This window comes from Equus asinus, chromosome 27, assembly GCF_041296235.1.
Source record: "Equus asinus isolate D_3611 breed Donkey chromosome 27, EquAss-T2T_v2, whole genome shotgun sequence".
NCBI lineage: Eukaryota > Metazoa > Chordata > Mammalia > Perissodactyla > Equidae > Equus > Equus asinus.
The window spans coordinates 1,731,581-1,758,828 of record NC_091816.1 but is presented as its reverse complement, the minus strand read 5'-3'; the positions used below and the strand labels follow the sequence as shown (position 1 = coordinate 1,758,828).

General features: G+C 40.7%; 2 protein-coding genes and 1 long non-coding RNA gene across 10 annotated transcripts in view; 1 reads left to right on the top strand and 2 right to left on the bottom strand.

The window, feature by feature from the left end:
- Positions 1–1,595: 1,595 nt before the first annotated feature.
- Positions 1,596–8,852, bottom strand: THAP1 (THAP domain containing 1). Its single transcript, XM_044750779.2, has 3 exons — positions 8,496–8,852; positions 5,679–5,874; positions 1,596–5,131 (listed from the first exon to the last, which is right to left on the bottom strand). Exons 1-3 carry the CDS (start codon positions 8,564–8,566, stop codon positions 4,757–4,759), a joined length of 642 nt encoding a protein of 213 aa, XP_044606714.1. The 5' UTR covers positions 8,567–8,852; the 3' UTR covers positions 1,596–4,756.
- LOC139042301 (uncharacterized) lies at positions 8,377–26,637 on the top strand. Its single transcript, XR_011498865.1, has 5 exons — positions 8,377–8,487; positions 8,743–8,856; positions 24,603–24,658; positions 25,782–25,923; positions 26,369–26,637. It is a non-coding gene; the product is annotated as an uncharacterized lncRNA (long non-coding RNA).
- RNF170 (ring finger protein 170) overlaps positions 17,508–27,248 on the bottom strand; it is a 29,685-nt gene continuing 19,944 nt past the window's right edge. For 4 of the 8 annotated variants that reach the window (XM_044750777.2, XM_070499992.1, XM_014837806.3 and 1 more), the window contains 3 exons: positions 26,424–26,508; positions 24,789–24,899; positions 17,508–19,990 (listed from right to left, as the gene is read on the bottom strand). In XM_044750777.2, the coding sequence (XP_044606712.1) occupies positions 19,721–19,990; positions 24,789–24,899; positions 26,424–26,508 (466 nt within the window). In that variant the 3' untranslated portion in view covers positions 17,508–19,720. The remainder of the gene's footprint in view (positions 19,991–24,788; positions 24,900–26,423; positions 26,509–27,248) is intronic. The other 4 variants (XM_044750776.2, XM_070499991.1, XM_070499994.1 and 1 more) reach the window with 1 other exon arrangement.

The window sequence follows — 27,248 nt, the reverse complement described above, 5'->3', positions numbered from 1 at the left end:
GCCTACAATTTAGCTTGCTGCTCCTGTAGAGCTACCAGCCTCCTCTTAATTGCTTACCTCTAAATTCTCCATTGTTCTTGAGAGCACCTTTAAGCTTGAGCTTCTCAACACTCTCCCAAACAAAATCAGTTCCTTCGGAGAGAGTTTCAGAGGTCTCTGTTCTTAAGGCCTGCCTCTCCCCTAGGCAAAAATCTGAGTCACTACTCTGGAGCTAGGGCTGGGGATCATTACCTGCTTCTCTAAGATTGCCTGCTTTATAAACAGGGCTCTGTTGGTATGGCAGCCACCAGTCTTCTTGGCTTGCTTCTCCTGGCATGGAAACTTTGCCCTATGAGCAAGCTATGGAGAGGGTGATGAGGGTCCCAGTAGTCTTGGCCTGCTGCACTGGGGTAGAGCCTCCAGACTATGAGTTGGAGCTGGGTGGGGGAAGGGAGTTCTGACCTCTTTGCTGAACTCACCTGGAGTTTAGCCTCTGCAACACAAAGCTAGAGGGGCATTAGAAATACTGGTAGCCTGCCCCTCCCTGGGAGATACCACAGTCCTTGGTTGGGGGTTGGGAGAAGAGGGAGCATTGTCTTCTTGGCCATACCCACTCAGAGTGGAGCTTCGGTAGCACTGAGCTATGGGGGCTGGGGGGTGGGGTGGAGAGAGGTTAGGGAGAGAATAGGTTGTAGCATAAATACCACAGACTCTTAATGTTCTGACAAATAAAAATGGCAAGTAATAGTAGGATATGTTGGAAAATATGAGGAAGCCATTTGGTGTAAACCTAATTCGGCCTGACCTTGTCTTTCCAAAAGGGCCTGACTGAGGCATTGAGCATGCATTGTACACCTGCTTTAGAGATTCCCTATGGAAAGAGCAAAAGGCCCTTGAGATAAAAGTGCAACTTCCCTCCCCCTCCCAATGTTGGCATCTCCTTAAGGATTAAGTATCTTTCCTTAGGCTAGAAACTGATTGCTGCACTCACCTGTGACCGCCCAGTTTGAGACAATAGACTTGCCTCCTGCTATGCCCACCAAGATAGCAGACCCACTACCTGCTGAGCCCATCAAGCGCTGTGCAGACAGGGCAATCTTGTGACTATTGTGGGAGGGACATTTCAATCATATGCGAAACACCCTCTTTGAGGGTATATAACCACCCTGTGTACCCCCACTTCTTTGGAGTGCTCTGTTCCTTTGTGGAAAGACTCTCCCGGGTTATAATCCTAAGATTTAAGCTCACAATAAACTCACCCAAATTTTCATTTATAGATTGGTTATGGATTATTTTCGTGGACAGTTCTTACAGAGATTCAGATTTTCCTAAATGTTTCTTCATTTACTGTATGCCCTTAGGACGATATGCAGATTTTAAATGATTATTTAAAAAATTTTTTTCACCAGTGATGGTAGTTATGGTGGGCAGCAGATTGGAGCTCCTCATGTAGCCATTCCAGAAGTCATCTGTTTAATGTTAATGTTGTAGTTTATCTCACCAAAAACAATTTAAGTTTATTCATATTTATCCCTTAGGATATTTAAAAAATGAAATTTTGATAATCTCAAAACCCAAAATACTATTAATTTAAAAATGAATAGATTCTCAATAAATTTTTAGTTTAAAAAATATTTATCACTCAGAAGACAAAAAACTCAGAATAAAACCACATCCAAGGTAAAAAAGATATGAAGACATGAATTGTAAAAGAATATTAATTTGAGCAAACTTTTCTGTTAAGTACAATTGTAACTGCTTTTGTGCTTGTTTGTAAATCAGTTCGCTCTTTGCTATTTTTCTTTGACATCAAGGACTGTGTTTTAATACACAGCTATTTAAACCATAACACCCAGAGACACCAGCCACCACCAGCCAGGAGCAGCGCTCTTCACTCACTGTGCATGCAAATCACGGGGTCCCCAACATCAGGAAGAGTAAGGACCAAGCAAGCAAATCTGGCTTCTTTTTCCTGTAAATGCTATTCATGGCTGGCTTTCTTTAAAAAATTCTGGAACACAAATGAAGTTTTCTTTTTATAGATCTTATGGACTTTTGAATAATTATTTTCTGTTGCTTACTACTGAGTTTATAAAAGCCACAGATGTTGGGCATAAAAGCCATAGGTTTGTGTGTATAATTTTTTTAACAACTAAAGATGACTAGCGAATATTAACTTAACCTAAAAAAAACCCCTATGAAGTGAACCTTTCATTTGCCTTCACCATTATTGTTATACTTCTAAGAAAGGGATTACACAAATTATGGTTAAAAGAAAAAAAATCTCCTCATGTACTTGATTTCCAAGTAAAAAGTTTTGCTAATAATTTTCACCACCATCGTTTCTTTACTGCAATGACAGAATTATTTTTAGTACATATAACAAGTATACAATTAGTAAACATTTAAATTACTTTCCAAAATTTTAAAACTTCTTTAATTGGGAATCTGATACTTCAAACTATGCTGCAGTTCAAAGTGAAGTTTATATTTGCACTATAAACAAGTATAAAGAGTGGCAACTAATTCTATTCTAATCCAAAAATCCATTTTAAAGAATGTAAGCAGAACAATTGCTTAAATGTAAATGGCACGGAGAACAGAGGACGCTGGTCAAGGACAGTTTACAAGAGGATTTTGCAGGTTTTGGAGGTTAGGCTAGTGTTCAATGGTTTCTAAGTCCCTTTTAATTCTCAAATTCTATGATTCTATAGTTTTCCTAGCACTTAAGAAACAGCTATTCCTTCTCATCATTATGGCCAGATTATGTCACACACAAATGGAAATTTTAGGTTGTTACCATATGTGCTTAAAATAAATGTCATTCAGAATACGCTGCAACTCACATGTGTCTTCTGCCCATGTGTTCTAGATTGAGTCTTTGCCCCTGTTTGTTTCAGACTGAGTTTCGTTATGCTTGAATGGGACCTATTTTAGCCTAAATGTTCTCTTTTTCTTGGCAATGTCATAAACAACACAACAGATAAAATGAATTTTAAAAACATTCAACAAATGTTACATCTCAAATTCTGAAATAAGCACCTGTACTCAAACTCCCTATGTTAAGCTACAATAAATTATTTCAATGCAAACAGTTGGTACACACGCTGCTTACTCAGTTCTCTCCAAATATGGCTTACGTCTGTTATAAAAAGAAAGCAGCTTCAGGTTAAATCATAATGCTAAGATGCTAAGTAACTATGATTACCACTTTTGTAATTCACTGTTGGATTCCTGGTTCTGGACGCACACACACACACAGATTTTCTTTTATGTAGATGACAATTTGGATTGAAGATATATACTTTGCAAAATATTCACTAGAGTTAGATCTAAATGTTATAAGACTATACAACTTTAAGTAATCTTCTAATATAATTTTCTATTTTTGAAATACAAGTTCATAAAAAACAAATCTCCATGAATCAAACTACTATCCTCTGGCAGCATGGCAGTAAATTATACCGAAAATCAGGTCTACAAAAGACACTTTCGAATGCCATTGTTTTATGTCTTAATTTAATACTGCCTGAAAAGATCTGTTACTCTTCAACTATCTCAGCGTACTTTGAAATATAAAATAATTCTAGTTGGAACAGTTACTCTAAATCTAAGTAATCTCTGTGGCAGTATTTGTTTATTCGGAACATATTTTCATTTCAAATATATGTAAAATTTCTTACAAAGTCAGAACACAACTCACAGTTTGAATAGAAACTTCAGTGTTTAAATCTCAACATTCAGTAAAATAAACACTACATATTAGGTTGTTTTTGAATACAAATCATTCATTTAAGAAAATGTGATATACTTTCTAACTTGTGTTAAAAGTGAAGAAATAATTTTTTATGTAAAGCCTTGACCAAAATCCATTAGTCAAGTGCAAGGTCACCATATTATGGTACAGCTCAGACTGCTGCGGAAGCCTGCTGGTTAGGGTCTGGACGCAGAAGAACTGCCTCGCGGGGTGGACGCCCCTAGCTCCGGGGTGAGACAGGAAGGCACACCAGGGATGAGGCGCCCACGTTTCCTCCTTCACTGATAACAATGCCTACTTTGTCTACTCAAGAATGCTGCTTCCACTGAAGATACTCTTCTAATTTTATAATGCCAGACAGCGGGGGACAAAAGAGAGGCCCACTTTTAAAAAATCCATTCTTTATAAAGTTATTTAACCATACTCATTAGGTATGGAATGACTCTTCATTTTCTGCTTTGAAGACAACCAATTTTTTTTAAAGTACTGACTTGCCAATTTATTTTTGACAAGTGATAAGAAAGACAAATAAATCTTCTGACTTTACAAATAAAAATGTTAATAAGAATATATATATTCTGAGAAGTTATGTCCATGATCTGATCCATACTTCTGATTTAAAATATAACTAAGTTCTCTCAATAAACGGCATTAATTTTAAACTTTAAAATTAAATCACCCTTACTGTTCTGTTCTCATTCTCTTTACTTTCTATTTTTACATTATTTCTACAAATACTCAAATTAAAAACTAAAAATCCCAAATCTTGAAACCAACTTACATTGGAGCTCTGAGGTTAGTTTATAACTTTTAAAATATTTTGTTAAAATGTAAAAACCCTGAAATTACAAACAAAAATTTTACCATTTTACAGTACATATCTAATTTATTTTTTTAAAAAAATATTCTGAACTGTTTTTATACAAGTAATCAAGTGTTATTTTTTCAAATGAAACTCCTTTATAGGCTAGAAGAGGGTATGTGGTATTGCCCATTAAAAATGAATACAAATTTCATTTTTTATGCCGGTACTTCAACTATTTCAAAGTAGTCATTTGGTAGAATCACATAACCTCTTTCTGATACGTCGTCTTTTTCTTTCTGGAAGTGTACGACCTCCTTTAATTTTTCAAGCTGTCGTTCTTGTCTTCGGCATCGCTGCTGCGCGGTCTTGAGCTTCTTTCTGAGTTTTTCAACTTGTTGTTCTAGCTGATGAATCCTTTTTCTCTGGTGCATTGTATCCTCCACGGTATAGTTGTGGTCACAGAAAACTGAGAGGTTATCAGGGGTCTGAAGGGGAGGCATCAGCAATCCAATAGCAGCGTCAACCTGGGAAACCGGAGGCGTTAAAGGAGGCGGGGGAGGCTGTTCCTGTGGCTCCAGGAGATCTTCCTTCTAAAACAATAACGCAGAGTGGGTTTGAATTTAGTAACTAAAAGCAACAGTTCAAAAGAATTCATCTGTGGAATTTAAGAATACTAGAATTTTTTGTGACTCTGGTATAAAAACATTCCAAAATGAGAAAATCACTTAAGTTTTAATTTTACTTTTTTACCTGATGTAGGAATGGGATACAAGAAAGAACAAGAATGATTAATAAGGTTTAATTAGTACTAAACACTTAAAACTGAGGGGAAAAATACTTCGAAACTGAGCTGTCATTGACAAAGAAAAACCAAAACTTATCAACATACAAATAGGGGTACAGAGTGATCTTAAAGGAAGTTACAAATGTAGACTGAGTTTCTTAATGTGAGGATGTTTAACTTTAATAAACGGCATTTAGTATTTTTTAAAAGTATACCACTGCTAACAGTGATTATTTACATAAGTGATGGGTTCCAGGTAACATTTATTTTCTTAACAATACCCTGAATTTTCCACATTGAACACATTAATTCTACAAATAGAAAGCAAGCCGATATCTTCAAACACGCATCACCTTGTCGTGCGGTTCAGTACACAGGAATATTGTGGGGACAGCATTCTCCTTCAGTAGCTTGTTGTTGCACTCCCTCTTGAAGCAGTCTGGAGTAAAGTGTTCCGAACAAATACTGCTATACTTGGTGGGTTTAAAGTTTTTTCTTCTCACAGCCGCCTCCCATTTTTTACAAAGACTGGGTCGGGTAAGAGGAAACCTGCAAAGAAGACATTATTCAGTTCTCTAACCTTATCAAAAAAAAAAAAAGGTACAGACAAATTTTCCTGCTTAGAAAGGTGTTAACACCAACAGAAGACAGTTCCATTGTATTTGACTAAAACACTAGCTCCACTATCTCTTTCTTTTTTTGTGACAGTTTTTAGTTATGCCTTTATTCACCTTAGTTCATTAAAAATGTACTTGTTTTCATGACCCTATAAATAAAGTGACCACCCGCTAATGTGGGATATGTCACCCCTCTCAGCATGGTGTGTTTGCTTTTCCAACAAGCAGTTTCTCTTATAGGAATCTTACTGATGACACAGCAGTTACAAGAACGTCAGATATCACGATGTATACAATCTACGCAAGACAGGCTGATTAAGAATTTACATATGGAAACATACACATATTCCAAGTTAGCGTGTGCACAGAGGCAGGCAGCGGGAGAGCGGTGATGGGAGGTGGGGGTCGGGGGCCCACACGCAGTACTGCTGCTTTTCCCTTCCATCACAGAAAAACTCACTAACAGATACACGTATGCACACACATCTAAAAACACAAGGGTGAATTGGGTGGCTCCACTATCTAGTTATCTCATTTATTAATGTTTAACTTTTTATATTGAAGACACAAAGTTTCAAGTAAAATACATACTACAGGGTGAATTTGTAGTAATTTTTATTTTTACCAGTGATTTTCTGTGTACTGTAAAACAAAACTGCACGTTTATTTGTATATGCTGTGAGCAACGATCAGTCTAACAAACATGAATCAAGGAAATTACAGTAAAATCATAACGATGAGGAAACAACATGATTTATCTTGATTTACCTCTTAATCTACATGAAACACGTCTGTTAGGCCCAGAGGAAGGGAGGCAGAGTTTAAATTTACTGTGATTTTACTTTTCCTGGTCAAGGATTTAGTAAGCTGGGGGACTGGAAAGAAGCCAGAAGGATGTTTGACTCCACGTTCCCGTTACTCTTCCACTAAGGAACGCCAGAGCCTGACCCCGCTGTGGTCACCAAGAGCTAAGCAATCTCTAGGACAGTCCTCTTCCTTCCAGCACCGCCGTTCCACCGTCGCAGCAGGGACTGCGGGAAGCAGCACTCCCGGGAGACCCCGCTGGGACGGCCACCACCGGGCCACTCGGGCACCTCGGCCCCCGACTCAAGGACTGCAAAGGCTCAGGGACGTCTGGGAGGGTCTGCCAAGATCTTTCCCATCCACTCCCAAAAACGGTTCTTTCAGATAAGGGACGAGATGCAGCTTGGCCCCTCTTTCCATTCAATCGTGTAACAGGCGGCAGACACTCAGTATTTCTGACGTGTGAATGAAGGTTTCCAGTCCGTATTTGTAGATTCCCTCTGCCAGATCGTTAGAAGTGGAAGGTGGGGAGCTGAATGCGAGTGATTGCGTCACCACCTCCCCGCCTCTTCCTACGCTTAAAAGTACTGGAGGCCACTTCATCAACTTCCAGGAATTCCAACAAATCAAGAAGCAATACTGGCATATACGGAACTGAATCCTGAAGTGATAAGTGTTCTATCCACTCTCCAGATCTCTCCGTGCTTAGACACTCGTTTCTGTCAGGCGCCGCTCATTTTACATCACACGCAAAAACGCATCCACACCCGCTGTTCAACATAAACGGCTCCCGCCAAAAAAATCTGAAGGAGTATTTAAAATTTTGCTTTTGTAATTGTTTAGCTATAAATAATTCGCATAGTTTGCCACTGATTCTAATTCCTTACTATCATCCTTTTATAGTCGGGAATTCTTGCAAAAACAATTTTAATGTAAATGCAATAAAACTTGTCGATACTGAATTACTGAATGAAAATGCCACCGTGTCACATTTTGCATACATTTGATGACCATTAAGTCATTTCCATTTTGCTGTTTCCTCGTCAAGAGAACACCTTCCCCGCTAGGACTCTGCCGGCAGCACCTCTGGATGGGCAGCCGTGACGGCCACAGGCGGGGGGCGGGCTCCCCTCTGCCGGCTGCTCTGTGCGGCCCTAACGGCCCGCGCCGACCTGAAACACGGCCGCCCACGACCGTCCAGGCACCGCGGCTGAGCGCTGGACACACGACCGCCCATCCGGCAGCACCAGCCGCTTTCTCTAAACTCAGAGGCCCCTAAAGGCTGCTTCCCAGAAGCGGGCGCAGCCACGCCCTCCGTGACCCCCTGGCCAAACACCAATCCCTGACTGCGACGCTGGCCTCCGGTCCTCGGCAAGGGCGAAAAGGGGGCCTTCTCCGTGTCTAAACGTCTTTGTTCCCACTTCAGTTACTTCTGAAGTTACCACCACCAGGCTTCTCCCTGACCGGTGGGGAAATTCCGACGCCTCCCGCGGGGCCTCCAGGCACCGCCCGCGGGCCCCGAACCCGCCGCCCAGAGGACGAGAAACGGTCGCCGCGGCGACGCGCGCCGAGACCGCGCAGCCCGGCCGCCAAGCGGCTCCGAGCTCAGGCGCCCCGCCCCTGCCCCCGCCCCCGCCCCGGCTCCAGGTCTCGCGCGCGGCGCGCGGCGCCCGGCTCCGCCCCCGAGCCCTACCGGCCGCGCGCCCCCGCCCCGGCTGGAGCGGCCCCCGAGGCGCGCACGGTACTTACTTGTGGAAAGAAACGGGCTTATCCTTATCGTATCGGTTCTTGCAGCCGTAGGCGGAACAGGACTGCACCATCCTTCCGGTCCTCAGTCACTTCGCTTCTGGCTCCCCAGCAGGCGGGGGAAGCTGCTATCGGTGTCGCCGCGCTCGGCTTTGACGCCCGCGCTTCTTCTGTAGCTTTGGTCAACAGTTACAGTGAAGATAGCCTCACTCGGGGGTGACTAATGTGCCCGTTTTGTTGTTTGCATTAGCAGAAAGACCACAACCATCGCCCGTCTCCCATCTCCAAGATGGCGGAGGCTGCTTCAAACTCACCTCTCGCGAGGAGTTCGTCCTACTGTCTCTGATTAGCCCTAAGGTCAGAGGTAACGTTTCCTGGGAAGCAGGCCATTGGCTGAGGCCCGGCGTGTCTTGCGGCGTGCTCAGCGTTGCGGAAGTGGGCAGGGCCTGCGAGCTTCCGGAAGGAAGAGAGGAATTATTTGGGAGAGGAGAGGAGAGGAGGGGAGGGGAGGGGAGGTGAGGGGAGCCCACGCCCTGGTTCCCCTCCCGTGGTGTTTTCCGTGCCTTAATTTATCCGGGGCGCTTTAGGGTGGAGAACAATCCGCTCTGCTGGGTCTGCTGGCCTGAGGGGCACAGGTGTAAAGCTGAGGTCGTTGGTTGATTGCGCCCATTCTTGAAGGGGCGGCCACGGATAGTGTATGATTTGTAGAACTTTGTGGGCTCCTTGTCCAGACCGCTAACCTTCATCCCATCACCTGTCTCTTCGGGTATCGCAAGGCTCTGCGAGGAGCCCAGGTGCAGAGTTTTAGCAATGAAAGCCCCCCACCGCTCCCACGCCGAACCTTCCCGGGACCCTCGGTGGGCTGTGGGCAGCAGCCGTCAGGTCGACGCTCCTGAGGTCGGCCGGTTCCGTGGTGATCTCCAGGTGTTTGGCGGAAATCGAACTGCGACAGGGAGGTTCACAGCGGAGGGAGGTTCTGCCTCCGTGTTGCGTGCCCCTCCTGTGTGTAGATCAGAGCCTGGAGGCCTGAGAGCGGCCTGTTGAGTAATTTCATGGCTCTGACACTTTTTCCGACCCCCCACCCTTTAAATGTTGATGTTACCCCAGGGTTCCATCCTCTCGCTCTAAACACCCTGCTGCTTGAACTGTGTCAAATGCTGTGATTTTCTAAATCTTGAATTTCCTAGGTAAATCTGTTCTGCCTTCAGTGTTATCAACTGAATTATCTATTCAGTTGCTTAAGCCAGAAACCTTAGAGTCATCTTAGATTTCTTGCACACCCTCCACGTCCCTTTGATGACCAGTTAATTTTGTAGAGTAAATACTTAAATCCATCCCTTTCTATCTCCTTTGTCTGTTCTTATCAGGCCCGCATGGTCTCTTACTCTTGCAGCAACCTGAAACTGTCCAGGTCTCCAGTGTTGCCTCTTTCCAATCTGTCCTCCACAGAAACTGACACTCCCTTGCTCACATCCTTCAGAAGCTACCCTCTCTTCTGGATAAAATCCAAACTTCTTATGGTGAGCCATAAAGCCCTTTAGGATCTGGTACGTCTGCTTATTCACTATTTATCTCCCTCCACTTGTCTTTAACTTTGTACAGAGGGCAGAATTTGTCCTGGCTTCCTTAAATAGGCTATTTCCCTTGGCCTGAAATGCCCTTCCCTGACCTGTCCACCCTTAAAATGTGCCCTGAGTGTTATGTTTTCAAAGAAGCTTTACTTACCCTCTCTTCCTAGCCTCCCTAAGTTAGGCACCTCTCTTGTTCCAATGAAAACTTCCACTGAGCTCCATATACAATTACGAACCTTATTGTAATGTCTGAGTACTTGTCTGTCTTCCTCATCAGAACCAAGATCCTGTTGAGGACAAGGACTGTGTCTTAGTGTTGTAACCCTGGCAGCTTGCAGTGTCTGGCATAAATTAAGTATCCAGAAAATGTTGCTTAAATCAACCAGTCCTAGAAACCGAATGTCTAAAATGGTCCCAGGGGCCCACTGGGTGGTGCAGCGGTTAAGTGCGCATGTTCCGCTTGGCACCCCAGGGTTCGCTGGTTCGGATCCCGGGTGTGGACATGGCACTGCTTGGCAAGCCATGCTGTGGCAGGCATCCCACATATAAAGTAGAGGAGGATGTGCACAGACGTTAGCTCAGGGCCAGTCTTCCTCAGCAAAAAAAGAGGAGGATTGGCAGCAGTTAGCTCAGGGCTAATCTTCCTCAAAAAAATAAAATAAATAAATAAATAAAATGTTTTCAGAGCCATATCCCTGTACCAAAGTACCAGAATAATAGTTTATTAGCGTTTCCAGGGGTATTGAGAGAGGTGGCAATTTCCTCTGTGGTTTGCTGTGCAATAAAAATCAGAATGTGATACCTGTTTGTGAACTGAGAAAGTATATTTTCACTAGAAAAAGTATATTTTCATTAGAGTTCACTGAAATCCTTTACTCATCAACTGATGGAACAGTTATTGACTGAACGTTGCTGTGTTCTGATTTCTGCCCTCATGAAGCTAATCAAATAGGGGTTGGAGGAGGCAGACCAAGAACATAGGTGAAAGGTGCCATGTAGGGGTGAGGGGGTTGTGATTTTAAATGCGATGGACAGTGTTAAGAACAACAGGCCCCAAACCGAGTCATTGCCTCCATGACAGGAAACCAAGACTTCATTGCAGTTTCAACCTCCCCCAGAAGTGTGACCTTTAACCAGTGAATCTGGAATTAGTGAGGTAATCTGCATGATAGACCCCCGGCCCTTCCCCCAAAGGAAGGTGACCTTGCCTGAAACAATCCATCTATTAGAAACTTCCTCTCCTCCTCTTGCCTGTGAAAGCCATTTTGTACAGCCCCTGGAGCTCCCTTCTATTTACTAGATGGGGTGCCGCCTGATTCATGAGTCTTGCATAAAGCCAATTTGACGTTTAATTTACTCAGTTGAATTTTGTGTCTTAACAACAGGATAGGCCTAATGGAGGAAGTGACTACTGAGCAAAGATTTGGAGTTGGTGAGAGTTTACGTGGATATCTAGGGGAAGAAGCTTGCAGGCAGAGTGAATGGCTAAGGCAAAACTCCTGAGGCTCAGTGTCCCAGTGTTCAAGCGACAGCAAAGAGGCCGGTGTGGCTGGAGCAGAGTGAGCCAGAGGGGACAAATATGAGAGAAGGTCAGAGGAAATGGGACAAGGTCATGGAGGGCTTTGGGTAAGGATTTTGACTTTCACTGAGTGAAATGAAGAGCAGACTTAAGCAGAGGAGCGAGACAGTCTGAAAATGGTCACTCTGCTGCGTTGAGTATAGATAGCAGGGGGCAACTTAGAGGCAGGGAGACTGGTAGTGTTACTGAAACCAAAGTGGGTTCCCTCCTGGCAAGTTAAATAAGACTCTCCACCAGAGTAGTTGTCTCACAAAGTAAAGTGTATTTGCAGCAAATAGACCGTGAGGAGTCATTTCCAAAGTCATGGCGTCTTCGAACAAAGGGAAGCAGGGACGTTTATTTCGGATGGGTAATAAATATTCAAAAGGGAGAGGTGGGTATTTGCTTGCGCAGGCTCAGCTGGAAAACACGCCTGCACACACCCTGCTGGGAACGGTAATAAGGCCTAAGCTCCTCCTGGAGAGATCTTAGCATTCAAAATGAGGCAAAGGTCACAGGCATAGCTCCCCTGTGAGGCCTGGTCCGTTCAGGGTGGGTGGTGATTGCGTCTCCTTAACATAACAAAAGGGAAAAACAACTTGGAAAAACAGTTAAATGCTTCCACACCCACCCTTGAGTTTGGGGGCAACTAGTGGGTGACAGTAGGAAGGCTTCCATGGTCATATAGGTGAGAGGAGATGATGCCTTATACCTGGGAGGTAACAATGAAGGAGAGATCTTTCCTTGTCTCTTCTCCCTTCCTTTTCCTTTCGTTTCTTTATTAACTTTTATTTATTGACGACCTATTATAGTGGTGGCATTATGCCAGGTCTGGGAATATATTGGTGAGCAAGACTAACATAGTCCCTATCTTCATAGAGCTTATATTCTAGTGAGGGGAAGACAGACAATAAAAATATAAATGAAATAACATTGTGCTAAGATGCCGCAATACATTAGGATGCTGTAAGGGTGAATAAGGGAAGAAAGGGTCACCACTGCTTTAGCTCGGCAGGTAGGTAGTCTGGCTGAGGAGGGAACATTTGACCTGAGAACCAAAGAAGGAAGAAAATCTGGTAATGTGAGGAATGAAGGTGGGGAGGCCAGGGAAAGCATGCCCAACACAGGCAGTAGAGGATTCCATCTTTTCTGGGAACTGAGTGGAGGCTGTGGTGGTAGAGTCCAGGGAGCCAGGGCAGAAGGGCATGAAGGGAGGCTGAAGTAGGGGAGTTGGTGGCTTGGGTTTTAAGTGCAGTGGGAAGCCACGGGACCATTTTAAGCAGGGGAGAGACGTGACCTAATAAACACTTGCAAAAGGTCATTCTGGTTATTGTGTGATATTAGAGGGGCAACAGTGCAAATGAGCAGGTAATTAAGAGGCAGCTGCAGGCAAGCAAGAGATGTTGGTAGCTTGGTCTAAAGTGGTGACAGTGGATATATATGTGGGAGGTAGAAACACCAGGGTTTGCTGATAGATGGAGATGAGAATGAGGAAGAGAGAGGAATCCAGGTATCAAGGGTTTCTGGCTTGAGCCTGAGTTTCTGGCTTGAGCATTTAGATAGATTGACGGTGGTGCCATTTACTGAGATGCAGATGGCCTTTGAAAAAGAAGAGAGCTAAGTCCCCTACAAAAAGAGGACTCGGAGGGGTGGGAGGGTTTAGGAACCTGGGTCATCGGCTGTGGGGTTGTAGGACTGGGGAATGTCAGGAAAGAAAGAAAGTATAAAGTAGTTCTCAGAGGTTGGGCATGCAAGCTAATAAAGAAGCGCGCAATCACTGGCCAGTGCGGAGGACCCTTTTGAGGTTTATGATCATTAGTCAATTTCGAATGAAACCGATCCATTTAGTTGTTATCTGGTTGGATTTCCCTCAAGAAGTTCTCTTCTTCACTCCCCTTTCTTCTGTTTTCTCTCTCCCGGCTATCCATAATTTGGAATGAAATATACATTTTAATTATTTGTTGAATATAATCCTAATGTTTCCTTACTTCAGAATGGTAAATTTATTGGTAAGTGACTTGCATACAATTAAAAAACATATATTGAACTGAATGTTGAATTTTTCTTGGTAAAACATCCCCCAAACTAAATTTTCACTGTGTGGTCTGCCAGTTAACTTATTTGATTAATAGAAAATTAGTTTTCACTTCCTCTAAACTAACTTACACTAGTTGTCTGTTTTTCTTCTTTTTCCTTTGCCCATTTCTTCTTAACATTTCCTAAAGTTGGAATGATTGTTCTTTACTTGTCAAGGGGTGACTGCAAGGAAGCATTTTTACTTTCAAAGATGTTTGTCTGCCTTTTAAATGTTGATGGAAACCACCCAAAATGTCCTTTAACAATTGAATGAATAAATTGTGGTACAGTCATACAATGGAATACTATGCAGGAATCAAAATAAAGAAGCTACAAGCCACAGCACTGTGGACCCACAACAGAAGGTTGAAGAAGTCAGACACCAAAGAAAATATACTGTATGATTCTGTTTTTTTGTAGAGTAAAAAAATGTAGGTAAAAGTTAAGTTAGAAGAGGTTACTTTTGAGGAAGGAGGGCTTCTGGGATGCTGGTGGTGTAGCTCTTGACCGAGGTGATGTTTAAACGCTGTGTTCACTTTATAATTCATCATCTGACCTTTATGATTTATAAAATGTTTGGCGTGTGTTCTACTTTAATAAGACAGTATATAAGCCAAAGAGGGCCACAGAAGATATGCAAAATTGCCCTTTTTTCTTACAGAATGAGATATACGCTCATTTGACCCCTTCAATAAATATCAAAAATGAATATATGCCTTAGCTTTATGTGACCATTTAAGGGAAAGAGAATAAATAGGGATAAACTGAAGGTTAGTTGAAAGTTTGATGTTTTTCAAAGTCTTAAGAGGCCAAGAACTAATTCATTTACTAGTAGAACACATTTAAGGAAAAAAAGAAAATTTAACCCTTGACATTAAAAGGGTAAGTTTTGTCACAATTATTCCAGAAGGATAAACTTTGTCTTCTTGTTTGATAAACTGAAGAAAAATCAGCCACTTATTTTGATGGAGGAGAGAGCTAAGGGTTAAAGATGTTTAAATTCACTGATATCTATCGGTTTAGATTTTAATTTCTTTTTTCTATTTTTAAGATTGGCACCTAACATCTATTGCCAGTCTTTTTTTTTCCTTTTAATTTTTCTTCTTCTTCTCCCAAAGCCCCCCAGTACATAGTTGTATCTTCTAGTTGTAGGTCCCCCTGGTTGTGCTATGTGAGACGCCACCTCAGCATGGCCTGATGAGCGGTGCCATGTCCGTGCCCAGGGTCCAAACCAGCGAAACCCCAGGCCACTGAAGCAGAGCACGTGAACTTAACCACTCAGCCACAGGGCCAGCTCCTTAATTTCTGTCTTACTACACTTTTTCTATAAACAGTTTTTATTAAAAATTACCTTACCATTCATTCTCTCTGGACCTCATTATCTTTATCTGTAGAGTAAGGCTGTGGGACTCAGTGAAGAATTCTTTTCTTTTTTTTTAAAGTTAATTTTTATTGAGTCGATGATAGTTTACAATCTTGTGAAATTTCAGTTATACATTACTGTTTGTCAGTCGTGTAACCCAATTATTGTTTGTCAGTCGTGCACCCCTTCACCCTTTGTGCCCACCTCACCCCCCAACCCTTTCCCCTGGTAACCACTAATCTGTTCTCTTTGTCTACATGTTTAAATTCCTCATATGAGTGGAGTCATACAGAGATTGTCCTTCTCTATCTGGCTTATTTCAGTGAAGAATTCTTAATTTGGAATCCATGAATGGTCAGGTCTTTGAATCCCTTGAAAAATGAGTTCAGATTACATATACATATGTATATATGCATTTTTCTGGGGAGTTATCTATAGCTTTAATCTGATTTTCACAGAAAAAACACAGAAACTAGCCAATTTCTAAGATCCCTTATAGCTCTAATATTCTAGGATTAGTGAAACAAAGATTTTCCTTTTTTTTGAGGAACATTAGCCCTGAGCTAACATCTGCTGCCAATCCTCCTCTTTTTGCTAAGGAAGACTGGCCCTGAGCTAACAACCCTGCCCATCTTCCTCTACTTTATACATGGGACGCCTACCACAACATGGCTTGCCAAGCGGTACCATGTCCGCACCCAGGATCCGAACCCGTGAACCCCAGGCTGCCGAAGCAGAATGTGTGAACTTAAGCACTGCACCACCAGGCTGGCCCCCTAGAGTAATTTTCATTAGATATAGTAGATATAAATTATAGGTTTTCTCTATAATTAGAAGGGTTAGTGTTTTGATCTGAACATCAGGTATCTTTACGTAGTTTTTTAAAAAACATGTTTTTAGGGCCAGCCCTGGTGGCCTAGTGTTTAAGTTTGGTGCACTCCACTTTGGCAGCCTAGTTTCGGTTCCTGGGTGCAGATCTACACCACTCGTCTGTTAGTGGCCATGCTGTGGCAGCAGCTCACATACAAAAAGAGGAAGACTGGTGGTGGATGTTAGCTCAGGGCAAATCTTCCTTGGCAAAAAGACAATTTAAAAATTTATGTTTTTAAACAGAATATAAACTGTTAGGTATCAGTGAGTTTTAAACATCTTTAGCCCTTAGCCCTCAGCCCTTTCCTACATCACATGATAGATTCCACTCAAAAGGCTCAGAGCCATACACCGCTAGTCTGAGAGAGGATAAGGACAGTGTCCAGACATGCTCAGTGTCCCTAACAGGGGGTCACTCCTCTCAGGTACCCTTCGGGCACATGGAACAGGTCAGAGGATGCACATGGATGAAGAAGAGTGACTGGCAACGCCTCAAATGTGCTTGCACTCAAGGACTCGATGCTTAAAACAAATACTGATGCCATGAAGAGGGTCTGGTTCTGACAGAACAGCAAAAGCTCAGTGGCTGTCTTTATCTCTGTGGTAGCATCGCCTCCTGTCAGCAGCCCTTGACCTACTGGCCTAGTCCGGGGAGACTCTGAAGTCTCAGGGCCTTAAAACCTTCAGTGCCCTTTCCAATTCCAACCCAGCTGGAACCCAGGTTTTGGGTTGCTGTTTAGCACAACAGAAGAGCCTAGGGTACATTTAGTGTTTCAAAGAGCAGAGAGGAGGAGGGGAGAGTCGGTGTACACATAGGGCACAGACTCAGCAAAGAACATTCCAGTTATCAGTTTCATAATTTCAGTTATCAAATGTACACTCAAAAGAAACAGGAGTGGGGAATCAAGGAACAGGCCTACTCTAATTCCAATCCCACCCTACTGTCCAGAGTTAATACACACTGCCCAGATGAAGTAATTTTCCTCAAAAGGAAAACACTTCTACTTTTTAAATTTAAAAATATCTGAGCAAAATTAATTAGAAATATGATGAGATATTGGATGTCCATTAGTGAAAAAGAAAGCCCCTGCAACCATTATACTGGATGCTGTTTCTGGAGTTCTGAATATTAAACAAACAACAGCAAAGAAACAGGCAAGTAACACCTACATTTCCATTTTAGATATGTTGCTTTTATTCAAAAGAATAGCTGCTTGACAAACTTAAATCACAAGGTTTGAACGAAACCAAACCGTCGATCCACTGCAACAACTCTGGGAGGTAGGTGCCTGCACAGCCACAGGCACCAGCACAGTCCTTTCTTCCCTTGCTCTCAAAGGCTGAGAGCTGCAGTACTGAAACCGCTGTTCCAGGCGGCAGTTAGAACAAGTGTTTCCTCCGTCCTGTTCCCCACAGAGCTGCCCAAGTTATCATCTGCTCCTGGGGTTAGACCATCTGTTTTTGTGAAAGTTACAATCTTGCTGTTTACAAAAATACAAATTGTTGCTTTGATTTGTATGGTTTAACTCTGAGTCCTAGAAGGATTACTATAATGTTTAAAACACTGATTGACTCTACTTGCTTTAAATATTCTTTCAGATCCCATCTACATTTATTATTGGTGATCAATAAAGATGACATAATAAGCAGACAGATCTAAAATTCTGAGATGTCAGCATGTTCCCTTTTCAATTTAATAAGACTTCAGATCACACAGTTTTTTATGTTACAAAATTTGGTACAATACACTTCTACCAGGAAAGTCTTAGGAATTCTAAATATTACAATAAAATTATTGTAACTAGAAGCAGAGCAGAACACATGCACAGGAAATTAAATCCTTTCAAAACGACACCGCTGCAGCCCACACCAAATCTGTAATTGGTAGGAAATGTGTTTCTAGTCTGGTAAATGGTGGTGTAACAAACTCCTACTCATCAGCTTGTCAGGTTGGTGACTACAGCTGACATGTTTTCTATGAAGTATGCCACCCTATTAGATGTTTGATTTGGAAGTGTAGAATTAGGATTCAGGAAATCTCGATATACCATCTTTCTAGACCTTTCCTTTGAGGAGCACCCAAGCTATCCTAATCCACTGTGTTCCAGAAGACTTTGAAAGGTCCCAGTTTCTCCCCTGCATCCCCTCTTCATACCAGTCTTCGCTTCTCTGAACCCACACAGGAGGCCTAGGAAGCGTCTAACACCAGTTCAGTCACTTATTTGTGTGCGGCTTCAGGCAAAAAAGCTTTCGTCTTTAACATAGAGATTCCACCTATGAAAAGGAAGGCAATGCCCTGCCTTCTTCACATAATTCTTAAGGACAAAATGAAAAGTATGTGAGAAATCGCTTTAATTATAGTGTGCTATATTTAAGCATTATTGTTTTTCTCTATGACAAGCAACAGCTTTGTCCTAGGCCCAAAATGAGAAAACACTACTGATATTTCATTTGGCATCTTGTTAGTTGATGGCTAATCTGATTAACTTGGGAGAATGTGACCAATTTCTTCTTTTTCTCCCTGTGTATTTATAGTGAAGCTCACTAATACATGAATAACAGTGTGACCATCAGTGATTACAGGTGACAGAGCTAACACGAGCCTTGGGCATCAATGACTCGGTCCAGTTCACTAATGAGCAGTGCCAGTGAGAGTCAGGATTTCATAATACTCGTGGTTTTAATTCTTATCAAACAGAAAACTGCAGCAGAGAGCGTTAGATACTTAATGCTGTAGCCATCAAAGAACCAACAGAACTTTCCTACTGAATCACCTCAGACAGCACTGGCTCATTCTGCATGAGATGGATGTATCTGGGCTATCTGCTCCCATTTGGGGACAGGATTACAAAAGTTTTCTGACAAGAGAAAACTAACCACATTTGTCCATTCTGTTGCTATAGCTCACCAGTAATTTCTCTTGTCAAATTTAAATAGTGTTCCTAATATCCTCCTAAGTCTTTGATGCTCAAAGTCATGAAGATCCACTTTCCTCAGAAATGCATCAAACTACTACGTGTTGCAGTATTACCCAGGTTCCTGAAAAAAATTCCCTTTTATAAGTTACTTTTATATACTATTCCTATAAAAGGACCAAACTCTTGTTTAACTGTCATAACTAAGACCATCAAGTGTGCTGACCAGAGATTAATATCTTACATCTTGTCACTTTTTCTATTAAGAAGTGTTTTCTAAACCAGAATAGAAATCAAATTATAAAGTTCAAGTTTCTTCTTTCACTTTCAGCTGATAATGGAGAACTTTATATCAGAATGGAAAAGCAGAACTGCTCCAAATGCACAAAACTTAGCTAGTACTAAAAAAATGACTTTTCCCCAATATTGTACAATATTTTATTGTAACAAAAATATTTAGATGAGTCTTATAGCAATAGATTATCGCATAGGTACTCACTGAGAAGGACAAATTGGGTAAACTATACTGTTAACAGTATCTTACTATACAGCCAATTAATGAGTAATTTGGGGGAAAAGAGAAAGATTGAAAAGCATCCCTTTTTATGTAATTCCATATTTTTTCCAGAGACCTTTAGACAACACACGATCAAGATACAACTGTAAATTATTATAATTCTAACCTTAATATTAGAATCTGCAACATGTAAAAATTCCAGTCCTATATGGCTAAGCGTTTGCCAAATGATAATCAAATGTTTGTTGTCATACGGTGGTTTTAAGCTTGTAAGATAATTTTCAGATGCTTTACACTGCCATGGGTCCTTCTGTCTGATTTTACACATTAGCTCTAATACTTCAGTAAACATTGATTTTCATCTGTTCAGTCTCTGTGTTATCACTTCTCGGTACATAATAGAGATGTAGATAAGCAACAAAAAGATGACAAAGAAATCATCTAGAAAGCCTAGAATCCCAAACAAGGCTTCAGGTACAAAGTCTAGAGGTGATATAAGATAGAAAAAAGCCCCCATTAAACAAAGTATTATCCTGATACGGAACATCCAGAAAAGGCCCCCGACTGAAAACATTTCCCTGAAAGCATGCCGCAGTAAAGTGGGTAGGTCCATAATTCTTTCCATGATCTGGTAGGGGGAAGAACAAATATTACAATTTGACATCTAATGTGGCAGACTTCAAAATGATATAATTTTCTTGCAACGTGCAAACTCAGTTAACATGAATTAAGGAGTTTCACATATTGATTGAACACTATTTTATAGTTACGCATGTTATCTAAAAACAGTCTTTTGATTACTAGGTTCTTATAAAATAGGTCATTGCAGCTAACTGAAAAGCAACTAAAATGTCAACAAACTCAAAATATAGGCTATCGTAATGCAGAACTCAAGTTCTCTCTAATTTGAGATAGTAAAATAAACCAAAGGAAGGAATAATGAGTAGGATAGAGTCTGAGGCTTGAGCTTAAGTCTCAGCTTTAAAGTCAGACGTGGGTTTGAATTCAAAGTCAATCACTTATTAGCGAAGTGACCTTGGGAAAAGTTGTTTAACCTACTAGAGATAAGTCAACAACTAATTGCTTATTTATCTGCCACAAGGACTATTAAGAACTAAAAGAGATATTGTATATAAAAGACCTTTATAAATTCCCAGACAATATATACGTAGTATATATTAAACACATCAACTTTGATGGCTTTGACAGTCTAAGAATAGCAATGAAACTGATTCCTTCGTAGGACGTTTATGCTGTTTAGTTTAAGTGAATTACTAATTGCTGCAAAAATTTTTGGAATGCCAGGCCCTACTTTTCTGAAAATAATTGTTTCTGAATATGTACAGAAACACATCAATCACTAGGTTTTTACATAAATGAGCCTAATTTTCACAGCTGAAATTTAACAAATTACATAAATTTTTAGCAATTGAAGGATGTGGAGAAATTGGAGCGCTTATACACTGTTGGTGGGAATGAACGGCCCCTTTGGAAACATGAAACATTTTGGCAGTTCCTCAAAATGTTAAACATAGAGTTATCAAAATATCCAGCAATTCCACAAGGCTTACACCCAAGAGGAATAAAAACATATGTCCACACAAAAACTGGTACATGAATATTAATGGCAGCATTATTCATAATAGCCAAAAAATGGAAATAATTCAAATGTCCATCAACTGTGAAGAGATAAACAAAATGTGACATATTATTTGGCCATAAAAAGCAATGATGTACTGAGATGTGTTGCAACATGAACTTTGAAAACATTATGCTAAGTGAAATAAGCCAGAGACAAAAGGCTATATATTATATGGTCCCATTTAAATGAAACGATGAAATATCCAGAATAGCCAAATCTATAAGAGACAGAAACTACACTAGTGGTTGCCAAGGACTGGGGAGAGGGGAAGGGAGAGAGGAGAATGGGAAGGAACTGCTAAAGCTTTTGGGATGATGAAAATATTCTAAAATTAAGATTATGGTGATAATTAGATTATATCTACTCTGTAAATTTACTAAAAACCATTGGATTGTATACTTTAAACAGGTGCACTTTATTGCATGTAAATTATGTCTAAATAAAGATGTTAAAAAAAAAAGTACCAATATCTATTTGTATGACCTTGAGAAAGTCAGTTTGTTCTCCGACTGCAAAGTGCTCCTTTGTTCTGTAGTTGTTGACAACCAGGTCCAAGGTCCCATGCAGTAATGAACTACTGCGACTCTCAACACAGCTGCTTCTATTAACCTCATTTCTCAGGGGTTGGTCCACACCAGGGAAACTGACCAGAGGAAGTCAGTCACTTCCTGTGGTCATTCCACTGCCCACAGTTCAGCTATTTTTAGCCATCTATATAAATATCATAACTCCAATTGTAGGTATGTATTTTATTTGTTTAACAAGTGCCAAATAAGCTGAGGAGATGGAGACAAAAATGGGAAGAATTGAGCAAGTGATGAGAAAACAATTTTAAAATTCCACCAGATAAAGAAAATCTTGTAACTCTTTGGAAAATTGGTCACAAAAGAACAAAAATGGACTTTTTAGAATCACTTCCTATGTTTTCTATTCTTTATGGAAGAAACTAATATTTAAAGCAAAACAGCTACACAGCTTTCACAAGGTCTGTGGTGAACTGCTTTAAATATTCTAAGGACAAGCCAGTATGTTTTTTGAATACTTTTCTATCCTTTATCAGAGCTATTTTGTTCACTTCTCATATGTATCATTTATACAAAATCTGTAATAATTAGATAAGAAATATGAAATGGGTTATTAAGAAATGTTTGTATATTAATCACAATCATACTCCTTTGAGTAACTTTGAACGAGGGAGAATACCAAAGTAGGAGCTAAATGTCTTCATTATATTGTAATTTCATCACATACTAGACTTTCCTACTCATTAAATATCTGACACCTACAAAACAATAGTAATTGAGCAATGGTATGCTTCACATTAAAAATATGAATAAATATCCTAAAATGATGTTTTTTAAGTTCAGTGCTAGTTCTTGAATTTGAAACATGTTGACTTTCAGAGAAGCATCCTATAGATGTCACTGGAAGATATGTAAAAAACTGCTGCGTGAAAAATAGCAGAAGAGGCTTCCAAATAACTATGGAGGACAATAGTGATTGGATTAAGTTTTTGTTGTTGCTTAAACATCTAAAAGATTTACCCATTATTGTCCACAACAGGTGAAACTGCATGCCTGTGATGTCCATGACATCACAGAAAGAGGAATATGTGCGAGGAGGCATATGAGCACACGGGTTAATGCTGAGCGTTTTAATAGCTTCTACTCTCGGCTGGAAGTAGTAGTATCAATTTTTATCTTAAGGCTAACTCATTAATTTATTCAGTAAACATTAAGGGCCTACTGTATCCCAAGCACTGAATTTGGGAATAAGAATATAGTAATGAGTAAATAAACCCAGTCCTTGCCCTCATGAAGCTTCTAGACTACTGAGAGAAAGACAATGAACAAGACCTGAGTACTGTTTGTGAAAAAGCTATGAAGGAAGTGTACAGAGGGCAATACTAGAGAATACCTCAGTTGATCAGGGAAAGCCTCTCTGTGGAAGGTCTGTTTAAGAAGGACCTAAAGGATGAAAAGTCAGCCATGGGAAGAGCAGAGGGACAAGCATTGCAAACAGAGGAAATGGCATGTGTGAAGGCATTAAGGTGGAAAGACTGCGAGTGTCTTCTGAGAGCTGAAGGAGGCCAGTGTAGCTGAAGTATGGTGGGTGCCGGGGAGAGTGGCCCAAGGTGTAGAGACCGAGGGAGATCTTGGGTCATGCAGGGCCTTGTAAGCCACAAGTAGGGAGTTGGAACATTATTCCAAAATGGAAGTTTTAAAACACAAGAGCTTCATGGTCTTACTTATGTTTTCAAAATATTACTTGGGGGGCTGGCCCAGTGGTGCAGCAGTTAAGTTTGCATGTTCCATTTTGGTGGCTTGGGGTTCGCCAGTTTGGATCCCGGGTGCGGACATGGCACCGCTTGGCAAGCCATGCTGTGGTAGGTGTCCTAACATATAAAGTAGAGGAAGATGGGCATGGATGTTAGCTCAGGGCCAGTCTTCCTTAGCAAAAAGAGGAGGATTGGCAGCAGATGTTAGCTCAGGGCTAATCTTCCTCAAAAAAAAAAAAATTACTTGGGCTGCTGTGCAAAGAAAAATGTCAAAGTGAGGGGCTGGCCCTGTGGCCAAGTGGTTAAGTTCGTGTGCTCTGCTTCGGTGCCCCAGGGTTTCACCCGTTCAAATCCTAGGTGTGGACCTAGCCCCACTCATCAGGCTATGCTGAGGCGGTGTCCCACATTGCAGAACTAGAAGGGCCTACAACTAGAATATACAACTATGTACCGGGGGGCTTTGGAGAGAAGAAAAAAAAAGATTGGCAACAGATGTTAGCTCAGGGCCGATCTTACAAAAGTCAAAGTGAAGAGGCCACTGCAGCTGTCCCAAGCAAGAGATGGTGGTGGCTTGAACCAGCATGATGGCTACAGACACAGGATGCTTTTATGAGGTAAGAATGACAGGATCCACAAAAAAGAGAAAAGAAATGATACAACTTATCTATAGATCAAATGAGGGAGAGGAGGAAGTTAAAACTGAGCTAAGAAAGGCTGAGAAGAGACTGAACTGAGTTAAGGAGGGAATCAGTTCGATATTATGCATGTCAAGTTTGAGATGCCTATTGAACATCCAAGCGGAGATGAAGGCTAAGCAGCTGGATAGCCAAAGTCGAGAGCTCGGAGGAGAAGTCTAGGCTTTCCACATACATTTGTACTTAGTATGTTCTGGGTTTTGAAGTGCATATTCAGTCATACACACACTACTAAAATTCTTTGTTTGATTTTCAGAAAACTAGAATGAGTCAGTAAAATGTGACAGTTTTTAATCTACCAAATGCCTTTTTCGGGGGAGGTCAACTGTAGAATTAATGTGTTCTTTAAAAATAGAATGCTTTTGAATAGCTAAGATGACATTAAAAAAAACCCCTCTAAAACCTTAAGGAAACATTTCAAACAGGTGGCCAGGGTAAATAAAACAGAGTGGAACACAATTGTAAAACTCTCCAGGAGTTCTCAGTTTAAGTTTTCTCATAAGACAAACGCTATTTATGTTAGAATTACATAGGAGTTGATAATTTTACATTTCCCTCCAGTTTTTCCTATTGCTTTTTGCTAGTATCTCATAAAGAGTTTGGTAATGTCTGGTTTTTTTTTTAGATAGAAAACTAGTCCTTGGGAAAGCTGTGACTCAGTGAATGACAATAATGACGAAGGTAAAAACTTTACCCAACACACATAACTGAGAGATTTTTCATAGTCAAAGAATATTTGTTGGTAAATCTCACTTTACAAAAGAGAAGTATCATTCTCCTCTAACTTTGCACCTGTTATAACATTACTTACAGATCTGGGCTGCCCTGAGAATCTCCGGTTATAATCATTAATATCTTGACGCAATGGTGTGACATCCTGAGACTGGTCATTTTCACTAAAGACTGTTAGCAGTAAGGTTACCTGTATATCACAGAAAAAAATTGTTACAACTTTCTGCATTACTTCTTTTCATTTTGTATTATTATTCAATAGAATGAGAAAAGCTTCTGAATTTACATTTCACTCATTTCTTTTTAGTAAAGGAAACATGGTGGGGGAATAAATTATTATTGCCTTACAATAAAATCCAATGCAAAATGGCAATTTCGTTGTGTGAACATCACAGAGTGTACTTAACAAACCTAGATCGTCTAGCCTACTACATACCTAGGCCACATGGTACTAATCTCATGGGACCTGTATGCAGTCCCTCATTGACTGAACATTGTTGTGTGGCTCATGACTCTAATGATGTCTGAGAGTGAGGACTTCTGCCTGGGGTGTCCAGAAAGCTTGAAACTTACGCTAGCGCTTGAAATGCACCAGCCCTTGAAACGCTGGTGTGTGAGTATGTGCATTCAGGAGAGAAGTAGTGAGCATGCTCCAGTCAGAGGCAGCAGCCTGTGCATTACTATTTCCAGTGAAACAGGAGGTGGAGCACTTGCCACTTGTCTTGCCTCCAGGATGAATTACTCTACAGTTAAGGAACCAAAAGTTATTATATTAACACAATCATATCTTCACCTTTCTAGCTCTAGCCAATTTATGGGTGGTCCAAAGGATACCATCTGCTAATGCATATATCTGCCCTACGAAAAGCCTCCGTAGAGCCAAGAAGAGTGAGGTGGCAGAACTAATTCTTTAATGAAAGACCTATGGCCTGGTCTCAGTGTTGCTGGCGGATAGCTTAAGATGATGAGAGGTGGTATTGGCAAAAAAGCTTCAGTGTTGACTGCCTAGTGTCACACATCAAATCAGCGGAGAAGCAGTACCAAAAAAAAAATCAATTTTCCTCCTGACCAGGTGATAAAAAGTCAAATGTGAAAGAGGTAGAAGTTGGGAATCTAGAAGCAAGAAAGAAGAGAAAAACCTGAACTTCTCTCTCTACACCAAAAAAAAGGGCAGTGATGGGGGCAAAGTGGATAGCCAGAACAAAGGCTGAAAGGTATATATACGAGTGTGTGTATGTGCATGTATGTGTATATATATTTAACAATACCTCCTGTATGGTTTTATCTAGATAAATTCCAAAAATCAGGCAAAACTAAACAATCTTAGACCTAGCTAAGGTCATAAAACTATAGGAAATCAAGGGAATGCTCATCATACAAGTCAGACAGTGGTTGAGAGGGAGAGGGTGGAGGTTTGAGAGGGGCCCTAGGAGGCTTCTGGGACTGCTGGCCAGCTTGTTTCCTCATCTCAGCGTTGATGCTCAAGTGCTGCTTTGTGATAATTCAGTGAGCTGTACTTCTCTGTTTTGTGTGCTTTTCTGTATGTCTGTTATAGTTAACAAAGAATTTTTGAAAAATGATCGCCTCTTCTATCATTTACTTTATTTGTTGGTCTCTGTGGGTTTATGCCTTCACAAAGTGTCCTTTCTGTTGTTTCAGTGGGGTTGCAAGAGGAAGCAAAAGTAAATATATGCGTTCAACTTGACGTCTTTACCTGGAAGCTCTCTATCCTTTGTAGGACTTCACTGTGCACACTGGAAGACTTCCCAAGGAAATGCTGTCTTTTTACAAGTTCATAACTTGTTATCAGAAAGGTATATATTTTTAAATGAAAAATAAAATAAGTATAAAAGAAATTATGAAAAACTGTATACAACTGATAGAATGTTCTATTTTGCTATATTTACTAATTAAAAAACTAAGAACTTTAGTTTCTCAGATTTTTCAGTATTTTTTCTAGTTTGTCAAAAAAAATTGAGAAAATTTGGCATATCTCATCTGTGCTGACATTTCAGTCTTCAATATATGTTTATAAAAACTTACTACCTCCCTCCTGAGGTAGCTTCCACGCTAACTATAACGTTCTATCTGTCCTGGATAATGCAATGTGGTTATGCCTCCAAAAGGGACATTTAAAAAAATTATTCTTCATCATTTAAAGCTATCTGAACCCTCACTGGAGAAGGGCAGATTAAAAATAAATTAAAAAGGAAAAACAATTTTTTTCCAGAGCAGTATAGGGAGGGGATATTTGCTTACTCGTGATCAAGTTCAGTGATCCCTTTGCTGGTATTACAACACCTATTAGGATTTGGGCGAGGAATCATTCACCAGTTGCTTTTCACTACAACTGAAGGATTTCAAAGGGAATTCTCTTGTTTTGAGGCGTCTTAAAGACATTTAAAAAAAATACCGGGGTAACATCATAGAAGCTTTGGATAAATGAAGTTCTAGTGAAAATATCAAAATAAATGAAAAGTTAGACACAAAAGTATAAAAATTTACAAAATGAACTGGCATAAATGATGCTTTCTGGATA

Coding starts and splice junctions, on each gene's coding strand:
- THAP1 (XM_044750779.2), bottom strand. CDS start 8,566: ATGGTGCAGTCCTGTTCCGCCTACGGCTGCAAGAACCGATACGATAAG. Junction 5,875..8,495: donor AAGCCCGTTTCTTTCCACAA/GTAAGTACCGTG, acceptor TCTTCTTTGCAG/GTTTCCTCTTACCCGACCCA. Junction 5,132..5,678: donor GTACTGAACCGCACGACAAG/GTGATGCGTGTT, acceptor TTATTGTTTTAG/AAGGAAGATCTCCTGGAGCC.